The sequence below is a fragment of the Eulemur rufifrons genome, chromosome 1, assembly GCF_041146395.1.
Source record: "Eulemur rufifrons isolate Redbay chromosome 1, OSU_ERuf_1, whole genome shotgun sequence".
NCBI lineage: Eukaryota > Metazoa > Chordata > Mammalia > Primates > Lemuridae > Eulemur > Eulemur rufifrons.
Window position 1 is genome coordinate 64,552,127 of NC_090983.1, and position 23,877 is coordinate 64,576,003.

The following is a 23,877-nucleotide window of genomic DNA, read 5'->3' on the forward strand; positions in this document are numbered from 1 at the left end:
AATGCTAACTTAATATATTCCTCTTAAGGGCTCTGATGTGAGCAGACGATGTGGATGCTGCAGGGTGGAATGAACGTCTGTCTGACCTCTAAGAATCTGCTCTGTTCCTGCTGTAATGCCCATTTAGTAATCTTAAGAGGAGCCTTGGCTGTTTGAACATTTAAATACTGTAAATAGTCAGCTGGCATATCAACAAATGAACACAATGGCTTTCCAAAATAATCTCCTTGGTTGGGTTTTCTTACTTTGCATTATACATTTTGCATCTTCCAGTTACTATAAAGGGCACTAGTGATATCTGTTTAGATTATTTACGTTTAAAAACGTATATGGGAACATACATTATTTAGACTTTTTCTAAAACTTATGTCATAACATATTTCTCAGAAGATGATTTTGTTTCCCAAAGCTTCATGATCTTATGCCAAGCATCAACAGAAGCCAGTTTCTTTGAGGAGAAGGGGTCAGATATTTAAGACAAATCTCTGTAAATGACAGTAATAAAACAGCTGCTCAGAATTCAGGACATGTTAATTAGCCCTTTGAAAAATAAGTTGCTATCGCTTTCATTTCCCAGGCAAGTTTAACCAGGTTTTAGGATCAAACTTTAAGATTGTGAAATGAAAGTTATTCATCATTGCTGGATAGAACAAATGGCTTAAGAAATGTCTCACCAAGTTTACTGAACTTTTGTTTTGGAGAGTAAATTTTTTATTGAGTTTTCTCAATATTATCAGCAGGCCACGTTAAGTATTTTAATTTAGTCATAAATGTTTGAAAACATATAACTAGATTGCAGGTAAAAGTTCAACTTTAGATCTTGCTCACATTCATTTATTCACACAGATATTTATGGTGAGATTTGGAACAGAAGGGAAATTGAGATGTGAGATAAAATTATTTGAACATTTTAACCTACCTTGCTGGTTCAATTTAAAACAGAAAACAGATGGTAGCATAGTTCAACTGCCCCACCGCCTCCCTATTAGGAACACCCATTTCTAGGTGTCCCTAAGAACAAGGAAAGTGTTCTCAGACATTATCTAACTAACATGTCTTTTTCTGTGGTTTATGGTTTGTTTTTTCAGTTCTGGTTCCTTTCTGGACCCTGAACTTTTCCCTTCTCACGGTGAAGGTGTGTGAAGAAGGAGACTTTCTATCCTTGACAGTGGTACCAAGTGATCAGCTTCATTATCAGAATGAAAGTTCTGGGACTCGGGGGCTCATTCCCTTACTTTCCAGGAACAGTGCAGTGGGGGGCAGAGAGAAGGCAATTATGAATTATGAGGCTGAAGATATCAGTAAAAGGGTGTTTATCACAATGTCATTTGTAATGTTAAAAAATTGGAAGCAACCTAAATATTCAGAAATAATGAGTTTATAGTGTGTTCATTAAAACATGCTACAGTTATTGCAGATATTGTTTTTGAAGAATATTTAATCACATGGAAAAATTGCCACTATATTAAGTGAAAAAGATTTAATACTTATATGTTCAACATAACCTCAATTTTGTTAAAAATTTTGTTATCCGTCTGCCCATCACATACATATATTTTTTAAAACTCCCATAACTACTAATTTTTCTAATTTTATAATCTTTAAAAAAAGAACATCTTATAAAGGGGGAGAAATGATAGGAAAAATAAGAGTAGATAGTGAAAATGTACTTAATCACTGCATTAAGGATCATCATTTACGGTATGATACCTTTTATAAAACTTGAGTATTTAAGTCAGCTTAATGGTGTTGATCACTCCTTTAAGACATGTGTTTTATAATAGCAAGTGTTTTAAAAAAAAAATTCTGTATATTTACTAATTAGCATACCTGTTTTCCAAAAGATTAAATTGAAAGTTTTGCCTTTTTATAAAGGGCATACTACTAACTTCTTTAGCTTTGATTTAAAAGGGTTTTTTTTGTTTTGTTTTGTGTTGGTTTTTTTTTTTTTTTTTTTTTTCTTTTCTGGATGGTGGTAAAAGTTTACCAGTCTTCTATAACTTGTGTCTCAGAAAATGCAGGTTATCTACATTTCTTCCTTGTTGAATTTGCACCTGCTTCAGATCTTTTCCAAGTATTGTTACCTCCCCACACTGCAAACTTCCTATAATTTCTATCATTGTTTCCTTAAAGGTCTCCTTTCTTTCCTCCTTTTCCCCCAGGTACCCTGAGGTCAGCTGGTGTATTTCTGCTGTTACTAGATTACTCCTTGGGGAACCAAAAGCCAGTGTTGTTCCTCCTGGGAGTATGTTTTGAGAAATTCTTCCTTCTAATGTCTTCCAGAGTGTCATATCCACCATAAGAACATAAGCTCAAAGATGTCCCTTTTTAAAGTTGTCAGTGGGATTGAGCAGAATTAGAGATATTTTCAAATGATTGCCTCATCTGGCTATTTTAAATATTTTGAACAGTAGTCTTTAAATAGTGATGATCCATTAATAAATCACAGCAAAAGAAGTGGTATGTTTTTATATTTTCTCTCAAAAGTAATATAGGTTATGAAAAATTGGAAAACTAAAGAGTCATAAAGATGAAATTAATAATCAAAAGTAATCCCATTGCTAAAGAACCAACAGTTAGATTAATTGGTACTTAAAATAAGTATATTTATTAATAGTTAACCTAAACTGATCCTTTAAGGTCTACACAACAGAACACAAAATTTTCACATGTATACGTGTATGTGTCTAAGAGTGAGAATGATTGATTAAGGTATCAAAACCTAAGCAGTACAGGGTTCTGAAGGACATGGATACAGAGTTACAGGACACTCTGAGCAGTGATAATGATCTAAACATCATCAATGTAAAGATAAAGTAAGTGCCTTTAATATATATTTCTGTGCAATAATATAAACCTGGAAACTAAAAACTAATCCTGTAGCCTGAGCAGCATAGCAAGATACCATCTCTTTTTTAAAAAAGGTTAATATGAGTCTAACTTTTACTAACTATATCTTATCACAGTTTACTTGGGGCACAAAAGCTATTTTATATATATGTGTGTGTGTGTTTGTGTGTGTGTAAGTGTGTACGTATGTATTTTTTTAATTGCACCTCACACACATTTGTAAAGATGTATGCTAATACTAGACAGATATATACTATATTCATTTTGCTGTTTTGGAGCCTTCACTAAGAACCTTTTTTTTTAAAAAGACACTCTGCGGTGTGTAATAAATACACTGTTGTGTTTTAGTTCCTGGCACTGTGGCAAAAATTAATTTACAAGTGCTATTCCCAGAACTTTTAGATTTTTAAAATGATTTTAGAGCATCACCGTAGCTTTGACATCTGTTTGTTTCTAACTACATCAGAAACACAGGAAAAACGAGTTAACAAGTCATTGTTCCCATAAACTTCAAAGGAATAAGAACTCAAAGTTATTTGTTTTCCTGGAATTTTATATTGAATATTATTAAAATAGCTTGTTTATCAATTTAGAATTTATATTGGGACTGTAATGTCATTCATAATTAAAATAAACTTGTTTCAGTGGAATAGTATTAGAATGAGTTGTGTTACTGGTAAAGGAAAAAGGGAAAATGTAACTATCTGTGTGGATGACAACATACAGTAGAGTTTTCCTCCAGTCCGTACAGCCGGCTTCTTGGCTCTGTCTTTAACCGCGCGAGGGGGGAGGGGGAGGGCTCTGCTTTGGCGTGGGCAGGTCCCGTCAGTCCTGGTTGCCTGTGTCATAGCTGGATGATCCTGGGCAAGTTGCTTTTGCTTCCAGGCCCCAATGTTCTCGGCTCATAAAGTGGGGATTATAGTGCCTGCGATGAGGATTAAGTGAGATAACATAGGCAGAGTTCCTTGGACATGCCTGGCACAGACAGGGCATGGAACAGATACCTGTTTGCTTCCTTCCTTTTTCTCAGCTCCCCTCTTCTAACTACCGAGTGGTTCCCAGAGACTCTTCTGTGCCCACCCTGTGTCCTCTGCCTTACCTTACGGCCACTGTCTTTTCTTTTCAGTTTAACTTTTTAAATCAACGAATCAGTTCAACTACCATTTATTAAGTGCCTATTATGTAAAGGGCATGGTGGTAGATAGCATAGGACATAAAAATGAATAAGACAGTTCCTGTCCTTAACAAGATTAAAATATGTGTGAGAAGAAGATAGATAGCAAGCAGGATTTGATGACTGCTTTCCTAATGTGCAAGGAATGTCAGATTTGGTTGGGGAGATGAGTTTGACTTAGTTTTTGTACACTTTCATTTAGACTCTATTTAGATGGACAGTGGAACATACTGTAACTTTTTTTAATGACACACATAAAATTGAGCAATCCTATTCTATATTCTGTTGTACTCACTACATACAGTACAGGAGGAATGAAACAGTATGCAATCAACAAGCTCCAGCTTCCCTAGTTGTATCAGTGGGTGGACTCTCAGAATCATTTATCATGTACCTTATAAAGATTTATGGGAAACATTTTCATTAAACTCATGTTATATTTATTCATATTAAGAACTGCCCTACGTTTTGAAATTTTAATTTCCAACTTATATTTATAACACTAGTTTTACTTTTTGAAAATCTAGCGTTTTGTTTCTTATTTTCTGTCTCACCTTTCCATAAGGAGGACTGTCACCATTTTGCAATACTTAGTAAGGATGGCATCTTGGTACTGAGGTGCCTGAAGCAAATCTGTAAACTACATGTTGAACTCACTGTTGTCTCCAAAGCTTTCTACGCATGTCTGCTGTTGAATGCCAGCTGGGAAATTGCTCCCGGGACCCCATGTACAACTGGGGACACTGTGACCTGCACAAGAATGCCTGGCCAGGGGGTGAATGCAGCTGAAATCCGTCACACACTCAGTCACCAAGTCCTATACTTGAGAAGTTGCCTCCTCCCATAGAGGTTACCTTTTTCTAATTTTCAAAAAAGGTACATCAAGAGGTAGTGGCTGCCTGGTTGTTCCCTTAACATCATATGGTAGCATATGGTTAAAATTTGATATCTGAGCCAAATAGAGGTCACAGATCTGCAAGTTGATTGGCTTAAGATTTAGTCAGTTCCTTATTTTTTGAACATAGCAAACATAGACTCTTACCAAGTAAGTTAAAGAGGAAATGCTGTTGAAACTTTCCAAGTAGACGTTACTGTTCAGCCATTCTCAAAGATTAGCTCCAAAAGGTGAATGATTATCTCCGTGAAGCCCAAGGTTAGAAAAATAACTTCAGACCTGCAAAAGTTGGATTATTGCCCTAATTTGTGCCCTCTTTAAAGCAACCACCATAAACAATTTAAAGTAGTAGTCGGCAACGGCATCAGCCATGATTTAAATGGTGCCAAGCTACTATTTCTCGTAGTAAGGGAAATGTTATTAAACTGTGAAAGAGGCAACAGCCCATAAAGATCCAGATCTGGGAGAACAACACAGCAGCCACCAGCCCCGCGTGGCTATTGGGTACTTGAAGTGTGGCTGGTCCAATAGAGAAGTGTTGGAAGTGTAAAATAGACATTGGATTTCAACTACTTAGGAAAAAATGTTAAACATCTCATTAATATTTTTATATTCATTACATTTGAAGTGATAATATTTTTGATATACTATATTGAGTTAAAGAAATTATTACTAAAATTAATTTCATCTGTTTACTTTTTAATGTGGTTACTAAAAAATGTAAATTACAAATGTGGGTCACATTTGTGGTTTACATTCTATTTCTATTGGACAGCACTGATCTAGGTATTTCAAGAGAAAAGAAAAAGGGGAATGTGTGGTTTCTTTATGGTCTAGATCATCACAGGATGATCACAGGATGTTGGCTACAACATCCTGTCCCCTCTTTCTTGGGGGCTTGGGTCGTCTCCCCACTGAAACAAGGATATGCAGTATGATTGGTTATGTACTTTTTCCGTTCTGTGGCTATTCTGCAGTTTACTTAGTATTTAGATTATTTATAAGTTTTCTATATAGTCTTTGAAGCAGAGTCTTTGTACAGATTCTTAATAATTTTCTAGGAGAAATGATTTAAAGCTTTTGCTGCAAATTGCCAAATTGCCTTCCAGGTGTGACTCGTTTGCTCTTAACAGAGGTGTATGCCTGTTTTGCCATTTTCTCTCCAATCTAGGAATTGTCATTTTTTGTTGTTGTTTCTATCATCTTTGCCAATGTGATAGACCATGTGTGTTATCTCTATTAGAAAAGGGAAAACAACCAAATTTTACACTCTGATAAGAGAGAATGATGAAGGACAGCTTATCCTAACCCACTTTGGACAGAGGTTTGAATTCATTTGCAGTCTATGCAGAAGAACATCAGACTCAGTGGTCATTCCAAATTATATTTTTAATGACTGGTCTTCTTTCTCAGCCTTGAAGACCATAAGAAATAAATAATTTAAAATGCATGGAACACCTGGCAGAGTGAATCTTGTGGGAACACATCCATAGATGTGCCCTAGAAACAAAAGGAAAGTAAGAACAGTTACTGTTGCATGTAGTTTTAGAAGTACATAATGAAGATCCTGGGGAAAAGAGACCTTCTCAACTGGGAAGTTTTTAATTGGCGTGGCTACATGGGATGCAGTTACATCAGGATTGCAAGTACAATTAGTCAAGAGTTTACGAAAATCTGTTCTGTGCCTTCCAAACTTGAGAAGAACAAATGAAAAGAAACCCTGAACACACTTTAACTTTCCTTCTTTTCATTTAACAAGAGTAGGAACGAGTTTATATTACGAAATTGATCTTCGCTGTTGTCTCCGGCACATTAACATTTTTCACACACAACAATTTGAACAGTTCCCTAGGAGGTTGCTGTCCTGTAATTGTCATGTCTGGGTTTGCTACGTGGTTGTAACAATAACAGCAGCTCAGCCAATTGATGAATTGGATGTTCCCAGGCATTGTTTTGCCCTGGCCTTTCTCTCTGCTTCTCTGAGTAGAGATGGATGATACTGCAAATCGTTATACCTTTGTGGTTTTTCACTTGCTTCGTTAGTTTGATAATAAAATAAATACATTTTAAAAATGTTTTTCCCCAAAATGATGCCTTTTGCATTCTCTTATCCCATTTTCAAGTGATGGATAGGTTGGTCACATGCCATTTCTTCAGGAATCATTTGTTTCTCTTAGCATAGCTTGTGTGTACAAACCATATTCTTTAGATTCTAGCATGTCTTCTCCTTTTTCTCTTCTGCAGGGTGGGTTGGGGTAGATTTTAATCCTCATTGCTTTGCTTTTGTTATGTGATGAGCTAAAGGGTTTTTGGCTTCTTTTATCTGAGTTAAAAATACCTTTTTTTCCCATTTCAGGATAAAATCTTAAGTATACATTACAGCTTTAAGTTTGGCTCCAGACTATAGTTTTGGGTGGTTGTTTCCCCCCTCCCCCCAGAATCCCCTCAAGTCTCTACTTGTATTAGTGTAAATTTAAGACTTGTGATTTAAACTAAACCTGGAATGGTGACGCAAGGGTTGAATGTGGGATTGAAACGTTTTCATTCCATCTCACTAAAGAAGAGGGTTGTGTTGCATTATTTTTTGGGCTCTGCACACTCTCCTCATGGCATGGGTCCAATCTTGGCTCTAGTTATGATCTCTTCCCTTTTTAGCCAGCAGTTTCCTTAACCCACATAGTTACTGAAAGTGGCTACTCAAAGAGCTTCAGGAAGAACCTGACTCAGACTCATTCTTTTTTACTGAGGACTTACCAAATAACCTGGTTTTCTCTGCCGGTTTCTTTCTGTTGCAGTGCAGTGGAAAGATGAGTCACTCATCCCCTACTCAGTTTCCATCCTCTGTAGAACAGGACTAATGGTACTGCCTCTGCCGGGTTGCCACAAGGCTTGGATGAGACATATGTGTGGAAGCCCTTGTAAAGGTGTCAAATGTGGCAATACTTTTAGAAGTTTATCAAAGAAGTCAGGTACTTGTGGTAGCTTCTCTCCTGGTTCTTATTCTAACTGCCCACATGTTCATTGTTAACTCATTAGAGATAACATTCCCCATTCATTAGCTCATTTGTTTACTCATGTGTTTTGTTCAAAACTTAAAATACATTACTGCTTCTTACTCTCCTTTTCAATCTCTTTACATTATGTTGAGCCAGAGAAATGGAAATCTTTAGGTACTACAGATGAATGCTCTATGAATAGTAATGGAGGATTTCCTTGTTGAAAAGAACAAAAATGTTTATGGAACTGAGTTCTCGAAATAATCATTGTCAAAAAGGATTTACAAATGTGGGCATCTGATTACCGTGGTACTGTAATAGGTGCTATAGCCCTCAACTTTTCCTCTATTTTAAATAAATGCACTTTAGATCTCTGTTTTCTTTAAATTTCACTATTCGGGGTTCATGCTGAAATGTTACGTGGCTTCATCTCTCTGAAGTATTTGTTTGTTGATATCTCCTGAAGTCAGTCTCAACTTCTGTCTGATCCTTGAAAGATTGAGTATCTCTTGTGTTTTATGCTGAGCCAGTGGAAGGAAATTTGATTTTTCATTTAATGGATCTGAAAGTGCTTATGCCTGTCCACCACCCCTCCCCTGCTTCACGTGCCCCCCTGGTTCCATCTTACTGCCTCTGTCAGTGAAGCGGGCAGCTTGGGAAGGGCTTGGAATCAGGTGTAGGAAATGAGCTGCAGCTTAAGGCCATTCCTTGCTTTTTTTCTGCGTGAAGGTGTTTGTGAGAGGAAACAAGCAGGGGCTTGGAGCAATTAGTGAGCCCAGTGTTGGCCTGGGTGTTAAGGGGGCAATTATCACCTTCCTCTGGATGTGGTTTGGAACAGGCGCTGGCCTGTGGAAAGGTCCCAGGCTGGCCTGGTGGGGGCTGCCCCAGGTAAAAGAAAACAAATATTTTGGTAAGCTGAGCTCTGAACAGTTAAGTAGTGGGAAAGGGAACTTACTTTTTATTTAGGACTGTATCTTATCTTTTATTTTCCTTTCCTTCTAAAACACACACCATGTTTCCTAACAAGAGAATGGGAATTAGTATTGTTAGGATGACAGTATAGATTATTTGTAATATGAATTTCTCAAATGAGCACAGGGGAGATAATTCTGTCATATCCCTGCCTTTCCCTCAGCTCAGGCTCAAAGAAAGCCCATCTACCCTCCCCAGTCGACCCTGACCATCACCAGCAGAGCCTGGGAGGAGTTGTGGAGAGTGAATTCACCTCCATCTGGGATGCCTTACATCTTGAATCTTATTTTAATGCTAAAGATGGTACACTTACTCTTTAAAGTACTTTGTACTTACCAGGAAGGAAAGAACTGTGTGTGTGTGTGTGTGTGTGTGTGTACATACATGTACGTGTTTATATATAAATATAAAACTATGTTATGTAATGAAGCTTTCTGGTTACATCCTTTGACACCACATCTTCAGGGATTTTCTAGTATCACTGGGATCTCAGCTCCCTTTTGAGGCTCCACTCCTTTCAGGTTCTAAATAAAATCCTGCGTTTATGTTCAGGACCTGTTTCACCTTGACTGTTTAAGCATGCGAGGTTAAGTCAGCCCTGAGCAAAGCAGGAAAGTAAGCAGGAAGTCGGGGGTGGTGTTCTGCTGATTCAGCAGGAAAGTGACAGGAAGTATGAGGAGGCAGCAGCGCTGAAAACTGCCCCCTTCAGCTGAATCCTGGAGTGAACAGAGGGCGGGAAGCTAATCGAAAGCCTCCTCCCTGTCGTCTCACTTTCTCCTTATGTGGATTTTTCTTTGTGGCATGGTCACTACATATGCAATTTTATAGAGTTTTATTTGGCTGTTTTTATCCCTGTTTATAACCAAAGTGAAATAAATTGAACCCTGCAAGGTGTCATTTTTAAAAGATATCTTGAACACGGTTCTTTTACTCAGTAATTCTGTACCTGCAGCATCGTTCTCCTTGACGTGAATCTTGGTCATTCGGTGCAGTCCCCTTTTCAAAGCAGGGATACCAAAGCCCTGCCCACCCACCAACCCACTGTATTTCAGTGATTCCTCTGATTTTTAAATTTTAAGGACCAGTAAACTAAACAAAAATAATGAGGATTAGGGATCCAGTGTAGAGTTAAAATTGTATTTTGTCAAAAAGAACACAATGTGAAACAACCATCTTTCATTACTCTTTCATAAAAAGAAAGGCTGTTGTAACACAAAAAATGTCAAAAGTACATAATCTCAGAATAAATTTAATTTTTTGGCACGTTCACCACACTTAGTTTTCTGCTTCACCACGGACACACTGGTGAGCATCTCCTCCCAGCTTAGTTTTTGTGAAGCGCCGCTTTGCCGCACCATCCCCGGCCCAGGCAGTCACCTAGTTCTGCTTAGAAACTTCTGGTGGCAGCAAACTCTCTACTCCAGTTTTTAGAAAGTCCTTCCTGACAGTCTTTCCTCTTTTAGGTAAGCATCAGTAAGACCTTCAGCAGCCTTCCCTTCCTTCCTCACGGGATATGATTTCTAGCCCTTTGTTTATGGTGCTCACTCTCTTCTGAAAAAGCTCAGCCAGAAGACTGGGTTAAAGGAGACGTTTGGAATAATTGCATTCGATGTAGAAAGCACTCCATGAAAGCAGGCTGTCGTTACTCATTTATGTCTTCCTCCACTCCTTTCTTCTGAATGTTCAGTGTTCATTATTTGCCAGGCACTAGGCTGAGGCCTGATATACAAGGAGAAAAGCAAACAGTCCAAGGGCACACACCTAATGGGGACAACAGCCATGCAGATAATGTGGCAGTGTGCTGAGCGCTGCATCAAGACTGCTGTGTGGACAGGCGGCCTGGGCAGAGTGCAGAGACAGCGCTCAGCTCAGCCCGGGAAGGTCAAGCGGGTTGCTGCCAGAGAATGGCATTGAACTGAGTCGTGCAGAATGATGCTAAATTTCCCTGATGATGGAACATCTTAAAGAGCAGGAAATTAAGATGGAGCAGGGCAAGACAGGGACCTATATAAAGGTATATAAGCAAGCTGGAACTGTATTCATTTGTTAGGGCTGCTAAAAGCAAGTACCACAAACTGGGTAGCTTAAAACAAATATTCATCGTCTTATGATTCTGGGATGCTAGAAGTCCAAAATTAAGGTGTCAGCAGGACCATGTTCCCTCTGAAACCCGTGGGGGAGAATCTATCTTTGCCACACCCAGCTCGAGTGGTTTGCCAGCAGTGGTTGGTTGGTGTTCCTGGCTTGCAGCTGCATGCCTCCAACCTCTCCTTGTCCCAGTAGTCACCTGGCCTTCTCCCTGTGTGCTTCTGTCTGCGTTTAGATTTCCTTCTTTTAGGGACACCAGTCACATTGGATTGTGGCCCACCCTGAGGGCCCATCTGAACTTGATTACATCAGCAAAGACCCGATTTCCAAATAAGATTACCTTCAGAGGTCCTGGGGTTTAGGACTTTGACATATCTTTTTTTTGGGGGGGGGGACACAATTCAACCTATAACAGTGGGTATTAAGGAATGGTGAGCAAAAAGGCTCGAGAGTATAATGTTTCTCTATGATCCAGCTCATGTGTTTTTCAACCTAAGTTTTAGTTATTCAGAGAACTTGAACTGGTGCTTAATCAAAAAACTGAGATATTTTCATGTCACCAGCCAAAACTTTTCCTAAATTTGTACAGTTGAGTTTGCCCCCTTAGAGCTTACATGTAAGATTTATTTTGCCATGTTAAATATTATTGTATTTGCTTTCTAGCCTGTTGAAATAATTTCAAAGTGTTAATTCTGATATCTTAACATTCACCATTCTCCCCACCCCCACCCCAGCTTTGGGACATTTATATATTTGATAAGTGCACCATCAATTACCTGGTTTATGTCATTCTTTAAAATGTTTTTAAAACCTGCTGGCCAAGAACAGAGCCCCATGGCGTATTGCTAGAGGCTTCACTCCATGTTGACTGACCGCTGACCAATCACTTGTCAACCAGGTACCCACTCATCCAAACCAAATTTCATCTTCCCAGATTTCTTCATCTAATTTATGAGCCAAGGATGATTTTGTTTTTTATTTAGCTCAAATCAAAATATACTATGTAGCATTCCTGAGCAGCCCTAAGTTCCTCAACATCCCTCAGTACAGAAAGAACAAAAGTTTAATGTGCATCACTTCCTCTTAAAAACTTCTTAAAGACTTGTTCTTTTCACAGGGCTCTGTAACCTTCTATTAACTAATTACACTCTAGAAGTTTGCTTCAGATCAACATCAGCCTTACCTGCCTTTAGTTTCTAGAATCTTTTTTGTTCTTTTAAGGAATCTGTATGGCATTTTGCTATGCCATCAACACCTCCCCAATTGTGCAAGGTTTCTCAAGACAACCAAGATTGGAAAATGCTTACTGACATGTAGATAAGAGGCACTTTTTAGGCCTGATGTCCACACACAGCGCCACCCCCACACACACTTGCAAAGTACAAGCAGAACATCTGGAAAATATAGTAAATCCAAACTATATCGAGAGTGAGGTATATTACCTTTGTTTGGGGCATGATAATTGTGAGAAACTGATGCTAAAGTAATTTTATGGTATTTGGTATTCTTCATTTACATGCTTTCATACAAAGATAATTCCTCTCAGATTTTCTTAAGTTTTAAGATTCTAAATTTTTGGAACTGTACTATTCTGCCTTGACAACGCTTGTTCATCTCTATCTGCAATATCTCAGGACAGTGCAGTTCAGAGGCAAACCAGGAGGAAATCAATATGGGAGCTTATTTATCCTTTTCCAGCAGATCTGCTCGGAGAGCTGTAACCATTGTCAGGCGTGACCTTTGCGCCAAATGTCTAAGTTTAGAAACGTCAACCCTGCTGGCAGGCTATATTAGCATTCCCTTGCTTATACACCCCAAGTGTGTCTTTTACTAGGGTTACATTTATATCTTCTCCCCAATTTCTTAGAACTGAAGTGAGTAAAATAGATATCATTTTCCTTGTCAGTCTGTTCTTCAGATTGGCTTTTCAAGGTCATTGGGCAGTCAGGATTTATTACTTGAGGAAAAGATGGGCTGCATTTGGAAATCAATATGCTGGTGCAGTGTTTTGGATCAAAGCCAACATGAGTGTTCGGGCTAAGAAATGTCCAATTTGACTCCTGCCTTTTTAGCTTGTATCGGAATCAAGAGACATTTCTAGGTAATTTTGCACACTCTGTTTTAGGAGTTTCAGATAACTCTCTGTTTTGCTTCAGAGAGCACGTTTACTTTTGCTCTCTGTCACGCTGTTCTTGTTTTGAATGAAGCAGTCATTTATGGTTTTCAGTGTTGGAGTTTAATGCATTCAATTTCTACAGATTCTGACACAGTTCTTTGGTTGTGCGTGTGAGAGATTTTCAGTTTTGATTTATTTAAAAAGGAGTGACAAAATTTAGAGATACTTGAAAAACAGTCTAGGAATGAAAGCTCTTCTGGGTATTTTGGTCTATTTTTCCCTCCCCCAACACACATATAATCTTTTACACATTTTGTGTATATGTGTGTGTGCTAGTTTTTAATTCCATGTTAAACTCCTAAATTACCTTGCTTCCCTCTTGTATTTTTATAAGCTAAATTGGGATAAAATACAAGGTCATTTTCATTTTCTAAGGCATAATGTAGTATTCTCTTTCTCCCTACCACTGCCAGTGTCCTCCACACCAGACACTTTCCAGGGAAAAAGCATGTTGCATATTTATATTTTATTCACTCAACCAATATATGTTGAGTGATCTGCAAAAGAAAAAAAAAAACTATGCTGAAAAGTAACAATAAAAATGGTAGGTCTACTTTTTCAACATTTTGACAGGAAGGACCATGATCAGGATAAGAAGGTAGGCTGGGTTAGTGCTCTAGAATGGTAAGAATTACAAGTACCTATATTTGGAGGGGGATGGGAGAAAAGGACAACATTTACTCGTCATTGAACATCCATTATGTGTCACGCTCTGACGGCCCTTAGCAACAGTGTTGTGAGGTGGCTGTTATGAGACCACTTTACAGTTGAGGATCCTGAGGCCAGGCAACTCCCCCAGAGTCACCGGCTGGCCATTGGCTATGTCAGCACTTGAGGATAGATCCCTCTGGTGGCAACTGTACCTTCCTTCCATTATAAGATCGTCTTCCTTATGATACAGTGAAGTTAAGTAGTATGTAAACATGAAGGTCAGATAGTCAAAGCACAAGAAATACATTCCAGGTTTTGGTGGGGAAGGAAAAGAATTTAAGAAATAATCATTGTCGGTTCATAAATCCAATTCAGAAATAAAAGACTACTTTCTATAATCAAATTGCCTTTGCTCTTAAAGGTGGACATTAATCAGTGTTTGAGACTTTTAGGGATTCATTTTTATGATAGATAATTAACATTTTACTTGCAAAATTCTGGGTTTCATTTTCAGCATGTATTATTTTCCTCTGACATATTAGTACTTTGGAGCACTAATTTGGGTCTGGCCATCTGTGACTGCATCCTTAAGTGCTGCAGTACAGTGACTTGTGGTAAAAATATTGTCATAAGATAATGTAAATGACCTTTTGGGTGCTATTTGCTCTTAAAAGACCATAAAATAGTGTAAAGCTACTTTACCTTGATTGCAGATCATAATAGACTTGATAGTAAAGTATAAGAGCAAATCTGTGTAATAAATCAAATGCTTTATAGTGTGCTTTTTTATTTAGAAGAGAGATTATAAGTTTTTCATAGGATATGGCAAAAAATGCATCTTAGCCATTTTTAATGAGGTAGTTCAGTGTTCATTCTGTATGCATTTTTTATTTCAAGTCGTACATACAATAAACAGCATCAGTTGTTACCTTTGTCTAGCATTTACAATGGATTCACCCAGGAATGTTGATGAGACAAATTAGTAGGCGTGGTTCTAAATTTAATGAGAAAAGGTTAAGAGTCCCAAAATCTGGATGCAAATGACCAATTTTATTTGTACTCTCAAGGGATGTGTTGATCTTAAAATTTTGATGTAATAAAAAATCAGGTATATAAATGTCTATATTTTCTCTTGAAAGAATGTGATACTTTGACTCAAAGCTTCTGTAATTTATTCTCCATCATCTCACAAGCTGTAAGGGAGCCAGGCGAGCTGAGGGTAGACCACAGGAGGATGGTCTAGCTTCTGCTAAATCATCTTGAATCTGCAGGCTCTGCATCTGACTGGAGCTGAAATCCCTGTCCTTTCCAGGACAGTTCAGAAAAGTGAAATTGGTGATTCCTTTTCTCCATCTTCAAAATTCACAAAGACAAGCCACTGGTTTTCCATAGCACAGATACTATGCATTATTTTTCTCAGATGTCTAGTTAAATATTGAAGGCTCCTTCAAAGAAGTCCTTTATCTTAAATCTCTTCTGCCCTTGAGAACCTTTCCATTCACTGCCTAGCTTTCCACATACCCCCGTTTAATTTTTTGAACATGAGTGTTATTGCTGGAGTACAAAAAGCAAGAAAATAAATAAAATAAAGTGTGCCATCTCTCTCTGCTAATCCTGTGCATAAGATTTTCATTAATCTTACTAAAATATTGCTTTCATCATTTCGTTCTGCAGTTGCAAAACCTCCAGCCTCATGGTGTTCTCTCTCCTTTTCTTGGAACTCAGGGCCCTCTAAGACCTTTTCATACTTAGCTTTGTGACTCCCTACATGGGTTTGCATTAGACAAATTCTTCTGTTTATCGCCCTCCATAGCACATCTGGATTTCTGTTTTCCCTAAAGTCGTTCTTGCTCAACTTGACCTTCCTTCTACGTTTACACCCCCTTTATTTAGCATTCATCACACAAGGTCTCATATTTTTAGTTTTTGGGTTTTTTTTTTTTTTTAGTATTAAAAATTCCTTGCATCCCCCCAAAGGACTGTCCCCCTTAATGGCAGGTGTGGCATCTTACATATTTTTCATAGGCCTTGTGTGGTGAGTGGCATACTGTATACATGCCAGATGTATTTCTGAGTTGTTTTCTTGATTTGATCTCTCCTTTCTTGACTGTACTTATCTCTCCTGTGATCCATTCTCCTTCAGCACCTGGTTTTTAGTTGTTTCTGACCTTTAGGTCTGCAGTAGCTTTTCTTGCCAAGCATTCTCCTCCTTTAAACCCTGACTCAATTCCAGCTGCGTAAGATGTACCTTCCTGTTTTGCACTGGCCAGGAATCATTCATTCACAAAGGCACACTCAGCCATATAACGTAAGTGGAAGGGGCAGTTATCTAATGTAGGAGTTAAGCCAAAACAACCGAATGAAAAATGGAAGAGCATTTTTCTATGCTCTTAAAATTTTTGTGTCTTGGAAGAGTCTTATAGAAATATTGAAAATCACCAAGGTGAAAAAGGCAAAGTTGTATAAAGTCTGATATTGATTGCCTAATTTAAAATTTTCATATCTTATGTCTCATCTTGAAATGCTTGCTGCTTCCCATAGCAAGTAAATGCGGAAGATATAGCCAGCTGGATTATTGAAGGTGGTGAGGATTCAGAATAACATATAAATGACTCCTATTATTTTATTTTAGGCCTCATTCTTCAACAAACTTTTCTGTTAGCTAAATGGATGTAATTCATACTTTGTATTCCTTCCCCTATCCAATTATTACTGGAAGAGCTAAAACAAATTTTAGGAAATCCCCTTTTCCTGGGAGATTACTGAAAAAATAAAGCAGCAGAACACGTTAGAAGACTGCATATGACTGGGCACAGTGGCTCATGCCTGTAATTCTAGCACTTTGGGAGACTGAGGCAGGAGGATCACTTGAGGCCAGGAGTTCAAGACCAGCCCAGGCAACATAGCAAGACCCTGTCTCTACAAAAAAATAAAAATAAAAATAAGAAGAAGAAAGAAAAATAATATTTTGGTTAAAATTTTAAAAACTGCATATACAGTATCATCTTTGTGTATGTGTAGGAGGGTGGTTGGGGGATGTATGTGTATTTTTTTCTCTTCCCTCAGCAGCTCTAAAATAACAAGAGGAGTTTTGTCATGTATTCCTATGAATTCCCAAAATTCTTCCCATCAAATAGACACATGAGTTTTTCCTTTTAAGCTTTAAAGCCAATCGTGCCTCTTCCTCACTGATATGTATGCTGTGTTGGGCATCTTATTCCAAGGTAGACCGATGTCGTGTATCCAGAAATCTTGAGGCAAGTAATTCCTTTCTGAATGTCATCGCCATGTGACTTAAGGACCTTAGCAGTTACGGAGTCTGGCCTTTTCCCCTTACTCATTTGGAGCTGTGCAGAGTCAAAGTGGGAATTGCTTTGAACCTGTGGAGCACTCTGTGATTAGTGACCTAAGTTTCTACAACTGTCAACATGCTTGGTCTTGAAACTCCAAAGCAAACTTCCTACCTCCCATGTTTGCTGCTAATTAGCTGTGTAACCTTGGATAGGTCCCTTACTCACTCTGCTCCTAAGTTTCACATCTACGAAGTGGGAATAATATTCTACCTACCCAAAAGGTTCTTGTGGAGATTAAAATAATTGACCTAAATTGCTTAGAACAGTGCCTGGCGTAGAATAAGAGCTATATAAATGTAAGCTATGACTTTTATTATTCCCTTGAATTAACTCACTAGGTCATAAGTTTTCCAAGGTTGATATTTTGTTTTTCTTTCTTTTTTTTTTTCCTCCAGATTTCAATCCCCATTCCCCTGTCGCTCCCTGGTGGTCTAGTGGTTAGGATTTGGCGTTCTCAATCCCCCCTTCCCTTCTTTGTGCTGATAATTGTCATTTGCACAGACACAGCATCTCTCATGCGTGAGCCCCTGTCTGTTCGATACCAGTGCAGCTATTAAAACAAACCATCATCCTCTATGCATGAGCAAGATCTAACCTTTTCTCAAATTTAAAATATATTTTTTGTTTACATTATAAGTATTTACTTTTTCTTAATGTTGTTTTTAACACACTCATTGCTTTTTCAGGTTCATAAAGTATTACAAAACTTACACAAGCCCTGCGAATGACCCCATGATGCCCTAAATGAGTTTACAAATGGCATGGCCGATATTAAAATAACTTATCAACCATTATCGCCATCTGTTGGTACTGGTTGGAGTAGACTCCACTCTTCAAAACTGGGAGTGTTCAAAAGCTGCAAGTTCCCTAGGAGAGGAGAGTGTGTGCACACTGTACCGCCTTGTACACACATGCACACATTTGTATATGCACATTGGATAAAGTCTACAAGAATATGCACCAATATTCATACTTAGGACTTCAGGTGATTTTATTTTTTCAACCTACTTTTCCTTGTCTTCTCATTACAATAAACATGTATTTCTTTTGTAATCAAGATAAATTAACAAAAAGGTAGAATTTAGGAGGGACTAAATAATGGAGGCAGAGAAGAAAATTAAGCTTATTTACTAAGTACAAACTAAAACAGATTTTATGTAAGAGCAGATGATGAAAGAAGAGATATAAGTGGAAATGGAGAAATGAGTAAAACTATGGTACAAAGTAAAGAAATTTTAGTAGATTCAAAACACTAGGTTTCATCAGCCAGGTTCACTTGAGCCAATAGGTTTAAATGTGAGTTTTTACTTGTTATACTCTCCCTTTGAAATTCTAATTATTATATAGTCTCTTAATTACTCTTTATCTTTTTACTGTCAGAACTTCCTCTGGAGTGGATTATCTACTTTTAGCAAAGAATATTCTAATCTGGGTAGCCAGGGCTATGGTCTGAGCCATGTTACTTTGAAGCTAGATAAAACCCAAAGAATCTTCATAGTCACATTTTCTCCCCATGAAATTCTACAGCTTGCTTTCTTGGGCCTGCATCTCCTTGGTGTACTAAGAGTGTGAATTCTGCCAGTCAGAAAGCCTGTTTCTCCCAGTACATCATATGTCCCTGTTCCTTAATGATGTTTTTTTAAGCAAATTAAGCTACAGATAGGAACAAGGGGAGGTGAAAATCTGGTTGCTTTGTGAATTTGTAACCTGATGTCTGTCATTCATGTAGGCATTGATGATTGACAATAGAATTAGCCTAAATATTGCATACTGACAACCATGTGAATTAAAAAAAAGAAAAAGAATTAGACTAAATATTAACTGTGTACTAGCTCCCCTACCCGCTTCATTAAATCTTACTGCAAGTAAAGTGACTGCTCTGAACCCTGCTGCCCCGTGTCCTGGTTCCTGAGGTGCCATTTGATAGATGGCTCTTCCCCATATTCTAGATCTAGACCTTTCCTGGCCCTTTTCTGATCCCAACAAAACTATCTGTTCTGTACTCCCCTCCCACACACAGTAAGTTGCTCGAGTCACCCACTGAGGAGCTAACTTAGCCAGGGCCTGATTTAAAGTGGTTTATCTTCCAGTCCTGGGGTATGTATTTCAATGGGACCCTCGTGTGCCGTGAGTGGTGTACCTGAGTGGACAGCCCAAAAGAGAAGATGTTTCAGGAGAGGGATTCCCTCCAGCACCCCTTCCCGACCCACTTGTTTGCAGGAGGCCGGTGTGCAATAGCCCCCCGGGCAGCGTGGAAACTTTGCTGACATTCTGTGAAATCACGGTCTTTTCAATCTTAACCCACAAATCATGGTGAAAACCACAATAGAAAGTAAAACTGATACATTTCAGAAATCTCTCTTTTCCTACCCACCCTCTTCTGTCTCTTTATCCCTCTCTAAACCATAAGCCACGTGTTTGTTTCTTATGTTTAAAACAAACAGAAACTTACTGGGGCTTGGAAAATGGATATTGAAATACCATGGTAAAAGAAACCTTCCATTTTGTTCCTCTACTTTCATACTCCCGGTGTATCAAGGAACATTGTTTCTCAGAATCATTTCATTGATAAATTGGAGTGAAAACTTAAAACATTACTCATTTTTGAGCTTTGGGATTTTAGGGAAGGTGTTAGGCTCAAAACTTCTATGAGCTTTTGTTTCCACATATGCACAAATGGGAATAATAACACCTACCTCATAAGATTGTTGTGAAGTTAATTAAATAAGACCATACATGCAAAGTGCCTGACATCGTGCCTAGAGAATAACTAGGAACTCAGTAAATGTACTCTCCTTTCTATTTTCTCATAAAATACCCAGCTGAATGGTTGAAGACAGTAGGGATGGTTTCATGGAAAAGATACTGTTTGAACAGGTCCTTCAAGTTCAAGCATGGGTAGAATAGATAATGGAGAGATGGGAGAAATGTTTAAAGTGGTGCTTAAGGTAAAGTAATGCAGCAGACAGAATTGGAAGGACCAGAGGCTGGAGGCAGGGAGAGAACTGTTAAGTGCCTTTTGCATACGTCTAGGCTCCGTGAAGGGAAGGGGTGAATATTAGAAACAAATCAAAGACAAAACTCAGAAGTGTTATTGACCAGCTGGATTGAGGAATGATTGAGCTGATGATGCCTCAAGGACCTCGAGCTCGGTAGAAGACTGGTAGTGTGACAGTGGTGTTGAATGAAAAGAGATACAGAAAGAGACAGGAAGAGATGTGTTTGGGGTGCTGTGGAAGATGGGATTTAGAAAATGGTGTGCTTGAGGTGATATTTAACTAGATATTTAAGAATCTTAATAAAATGTTAAGATAGTTAAGTAGAAAGAGGAAGAAAAGCAAACCAAAGCTTTGGTGGGAATTAAAAAAAAAACAGGAAGAAGAAATGGACATCATCAGAGGAGATTCATTAATTAAAACCATGTCATTGGATGAATTATTAATACCTAAGAAAAGGAAGGGTTGAGGACCAGCTATTAAACGTGATGAAAGTACTCAGTTAAGGAGGGAGAGACAGAAGCTGAATGGGCAAAGAGCCCCCAAGAGAGGGCTGAGAAAGGTGGAATGAGGTCGGGAGCGGCAGAGAGGTGTGCACGTGGCACAGATGTGGAGGAGCCAGCACCAGGGAGAGTGTGGCAGGGCTTGAGTTTCAGTCCTACCAACAGCGTTTCTCTTTTCCCCCTTCCGCAGCTCCCTTTCTCCATGTCTTTTCCTGTCTTTGCCATTATTGAATACTGAAGCAGAACCAGAAGTGTAGAAGGCCAACCCCTTATGTTCCGCTAAATTTTCTTTATTCTGTTTGACTTACAAAAAGCCCTGAACTCCAAGACCTCAGGCGTAATCTCTGAAACTCAGTGACTCTCCATCCTCTTCTAAATTGGAGGCATGCCAACTTTTCCCCTGCTTTGGGGAAGGTATGAGGCAGGGACACAATTTACAAATACTTTCATCAAAGACTTGCATGAACTATCAAGCATATCAAACATGTAACCTAGGTAGATAAATGGTTGCTAAAAGATAGTATTTAAATCGCTTACTATTTTTTTTTCTCATTTGTGGATTTTTTTTTAGTTTTTGTTGTTGTTGTTTTTGGTAAGCTTAGTGACATATGTTAATGTTATAAATGCTCAGAATCTCTACAGGGAATTGAAGGTGTTTGCAGCTTTATGCCTCTTGGATGTAATTGTCATTTGAACCTTAAATTATCTTTACTTTCATGCCTAGTTAGTAATCATTTGATTACATGATTACACAGAGTGAACTTAGGGAACATTAACTGGAAGAGAGGGGTGGCTCAAGCCATTTGTTTCTTCTAGAAAAATATATTTCAGCGTGTTTCAATGCATAAAATAGATGCCTGCAGTATTCAAAATGGTTTAAAATGCTACACATGTACTTCGGTTTCCTAAAACTTTTATGACTCTTTTTAGTCCTCAAAATCAAACATGAAAAAGAAAAACAAATGTAGAATTTTTAAAGTTAATATATAGGAAAGTAGAATTTTGCAGTTTACCATATATAAATGAGGAAAATTGAATCTCAGGTACATGAAGTAAGTTATATGCATTTCCTAAAAATCTTACTTTGCTTGTTAAGAAAATTTTTAAAATTTATTTTTCAAGGATTCTTTTTCCCTCAATTTTTGGAAGAAAGCGTAGATAACAGTGCTTTCCCGGTGTGGTCACTGTGAGAGGGTGTGGGTTTAGTACATATATGTAAATTATACTGTTACTTCCTTCTCAGTAGCAGTGCACTAAATTTTGACATTCTGCATTTTTTTCCCATCTTCCCCGACATCTGTGGCACATTAAGGAATTTAAACACATTTCTTATAAAACCCTCATAATTAATGATTAATCCCTTATTCATTGTTTTATTTTTTAGCTTTTTTCTTTTTTTGACATAATTATACATAAGTATGGGATACATAGTGATGTTTTGCTACATATAATGTATGGTGATCAGATCAAGGTAATTAGCATATCTATCATCTCAAACATTGATCATTTCTTTGTGTTGGGAACATTCAGTATCCTCCTTCTAGCTATTTGAAGCTATATAAGATGTTATTGTTAACCATAGTCATCCTACAGTGCTAATAGAACACTAGAACTTATTCCTCCTATCTAGCCTTTAAAAATCTCTCCCTGTCTCACCCCACCGCCCTTGAAAATATTTTTTATAGAGCTCATATTTCATGTTTTTGTCCTGAGATTTCAGGTAAGTACCTGATTCTTCAAAGTTAAACATCAAACTGTAATCCAAAGATTCAAATGGGCAGCCTCGCCATTCCCTTTTTTTAAAGTTTAGTTTTGAGTTTAGAATTCTCATTTCCTGTCCCTTAGTAAAGAACATTTTGTACTTTAAAGTTTGCAGATGTTTGAAAAGGATGCATGTTCTTTGGACTTAGACATCAATAAAGGTTCCTTATAACTACTACTTTTTTTTTTTTCTTTTTTAGATATGGAAAAATAGTCTCCACAAAGGCAATTTTGGATAAGACAACGAACAAATGCAAAGGTATGTTTTCTTGGCTGATTATTTGCTAAATCATTGCCTTAGAAAAATGATGGAATTTAAAACCTGATCGTTGGTTTCCAAACTGTCTTCATTTTATTAAAAACCAAATCTTATGTGTCACCCAGCTTGTGTCTTGCACAATGTCAGCATATTGCTTTCGTTTGCCCCTGGTCGAGTTTTGGCTAGAAACACAACAGCAGCTAGCAGTTTGCTAGAATTCCAGATTTGACACCAGTAGGGTTAACATGCAAAATACTGGTTGGCATTTAGCCCCTGCTTTTAAAAGGGGAGTGGAGTTAGAAAATAGCTTTTCTTTCCTGAGCCTGAGGAGATTAGAGCTGCTTACTGAAGACCACTGGACTGTAGTAAAGAACTGAAAAGATTACATATTGTGCAAATTGGCTCTATTAATTAGAATAGAGTAGTTTTAAGCAGTACTTAATTACATGTTTCAATACTCCCAATTGTTCTTTGCTGAATGCCTGTTGACAATATTGGCAGCGGGGAGGAAAGAACCATTTTCACTGACCAAATTGTCATAGGGAGGGGAGGTCATGTGCCCCTTTGAAATATGCTGCTGCATTAATTTGATGCACTGACCTTCAGTTTTCCATGTAATTAGGATGAGCTCATCGAGCCCCATGAGCTGGAAGAGGAGGCGTCTACAGTAGGCAGCACTGATGCTCTGCGGTTCTGACTTTTAATGATCCAGCATCTTAACAATAGGCATGTGATTTCTAGGAAAAGGGAAGAATAGAGTCAGCTGACTTTGAATCTAACTACTGACCCCATGAATTGAAATAAGGTTGACAGGAATAGGCAGAGAAGGCAAATCTCCTCGTTAATTAGACCCTAGTTTTTCAAGCAGTGGTGACGGGGCAGTGGCTTAGCACCGTCTGAAAAGGCAAAGAACATGAATGAACCCTATGGTAGGGCCTCTCCTTATAAACCAGCCAGTTCCTTTAATCTAGACTTGAAGTGGTTCATTGTGTATCTGTCTCTTCTTCAAAGTGCCTTCATTTAAAGGAGCTATTGTGGCAAATATCTAAGCCCATGTTTAATCAACATGGCACATTAAGGCGGTTTTGCCTTGGAACAGTGAATAGAGCATGCTTTACGTAGAGTAATACCCAGTAAATATCTTAAATCAATTAAACTAGACAGAGTCAAAATGTAGACTAAAATGCATTATATTTAGTTGCC

The 23,877-nt window shown here is 38.1% G+C and overlaps 1 protein-coding gene across 6 annotated transcripts in view; it reads left to right on the forward strand.

Annotated features, from left to right (window-relative positions):
* The window catches only part of RBMS1 (RNA binding motif single stranded interacting protein 1), a 209,162-nt gene that overhangs the window by 142,053 nt on the left and 43,232 nt on the right, over window positions 1–23,877 (forward strand). For all 6 annotated transcript variants that reach the window (XM_069472200.1, XM_069472237.1, XM_069472228.1 and 3 more), the window contains exon 3: window positions 22,616–22,674. In XM_069472200.1, the coding sequence (XP_069328301.1) occupies window positions 22,616–22,674 (59 nt within the window). The remainder of the gene's footprint in view (window positions 1–22,615; window positions 22,675–23,877) is intronic.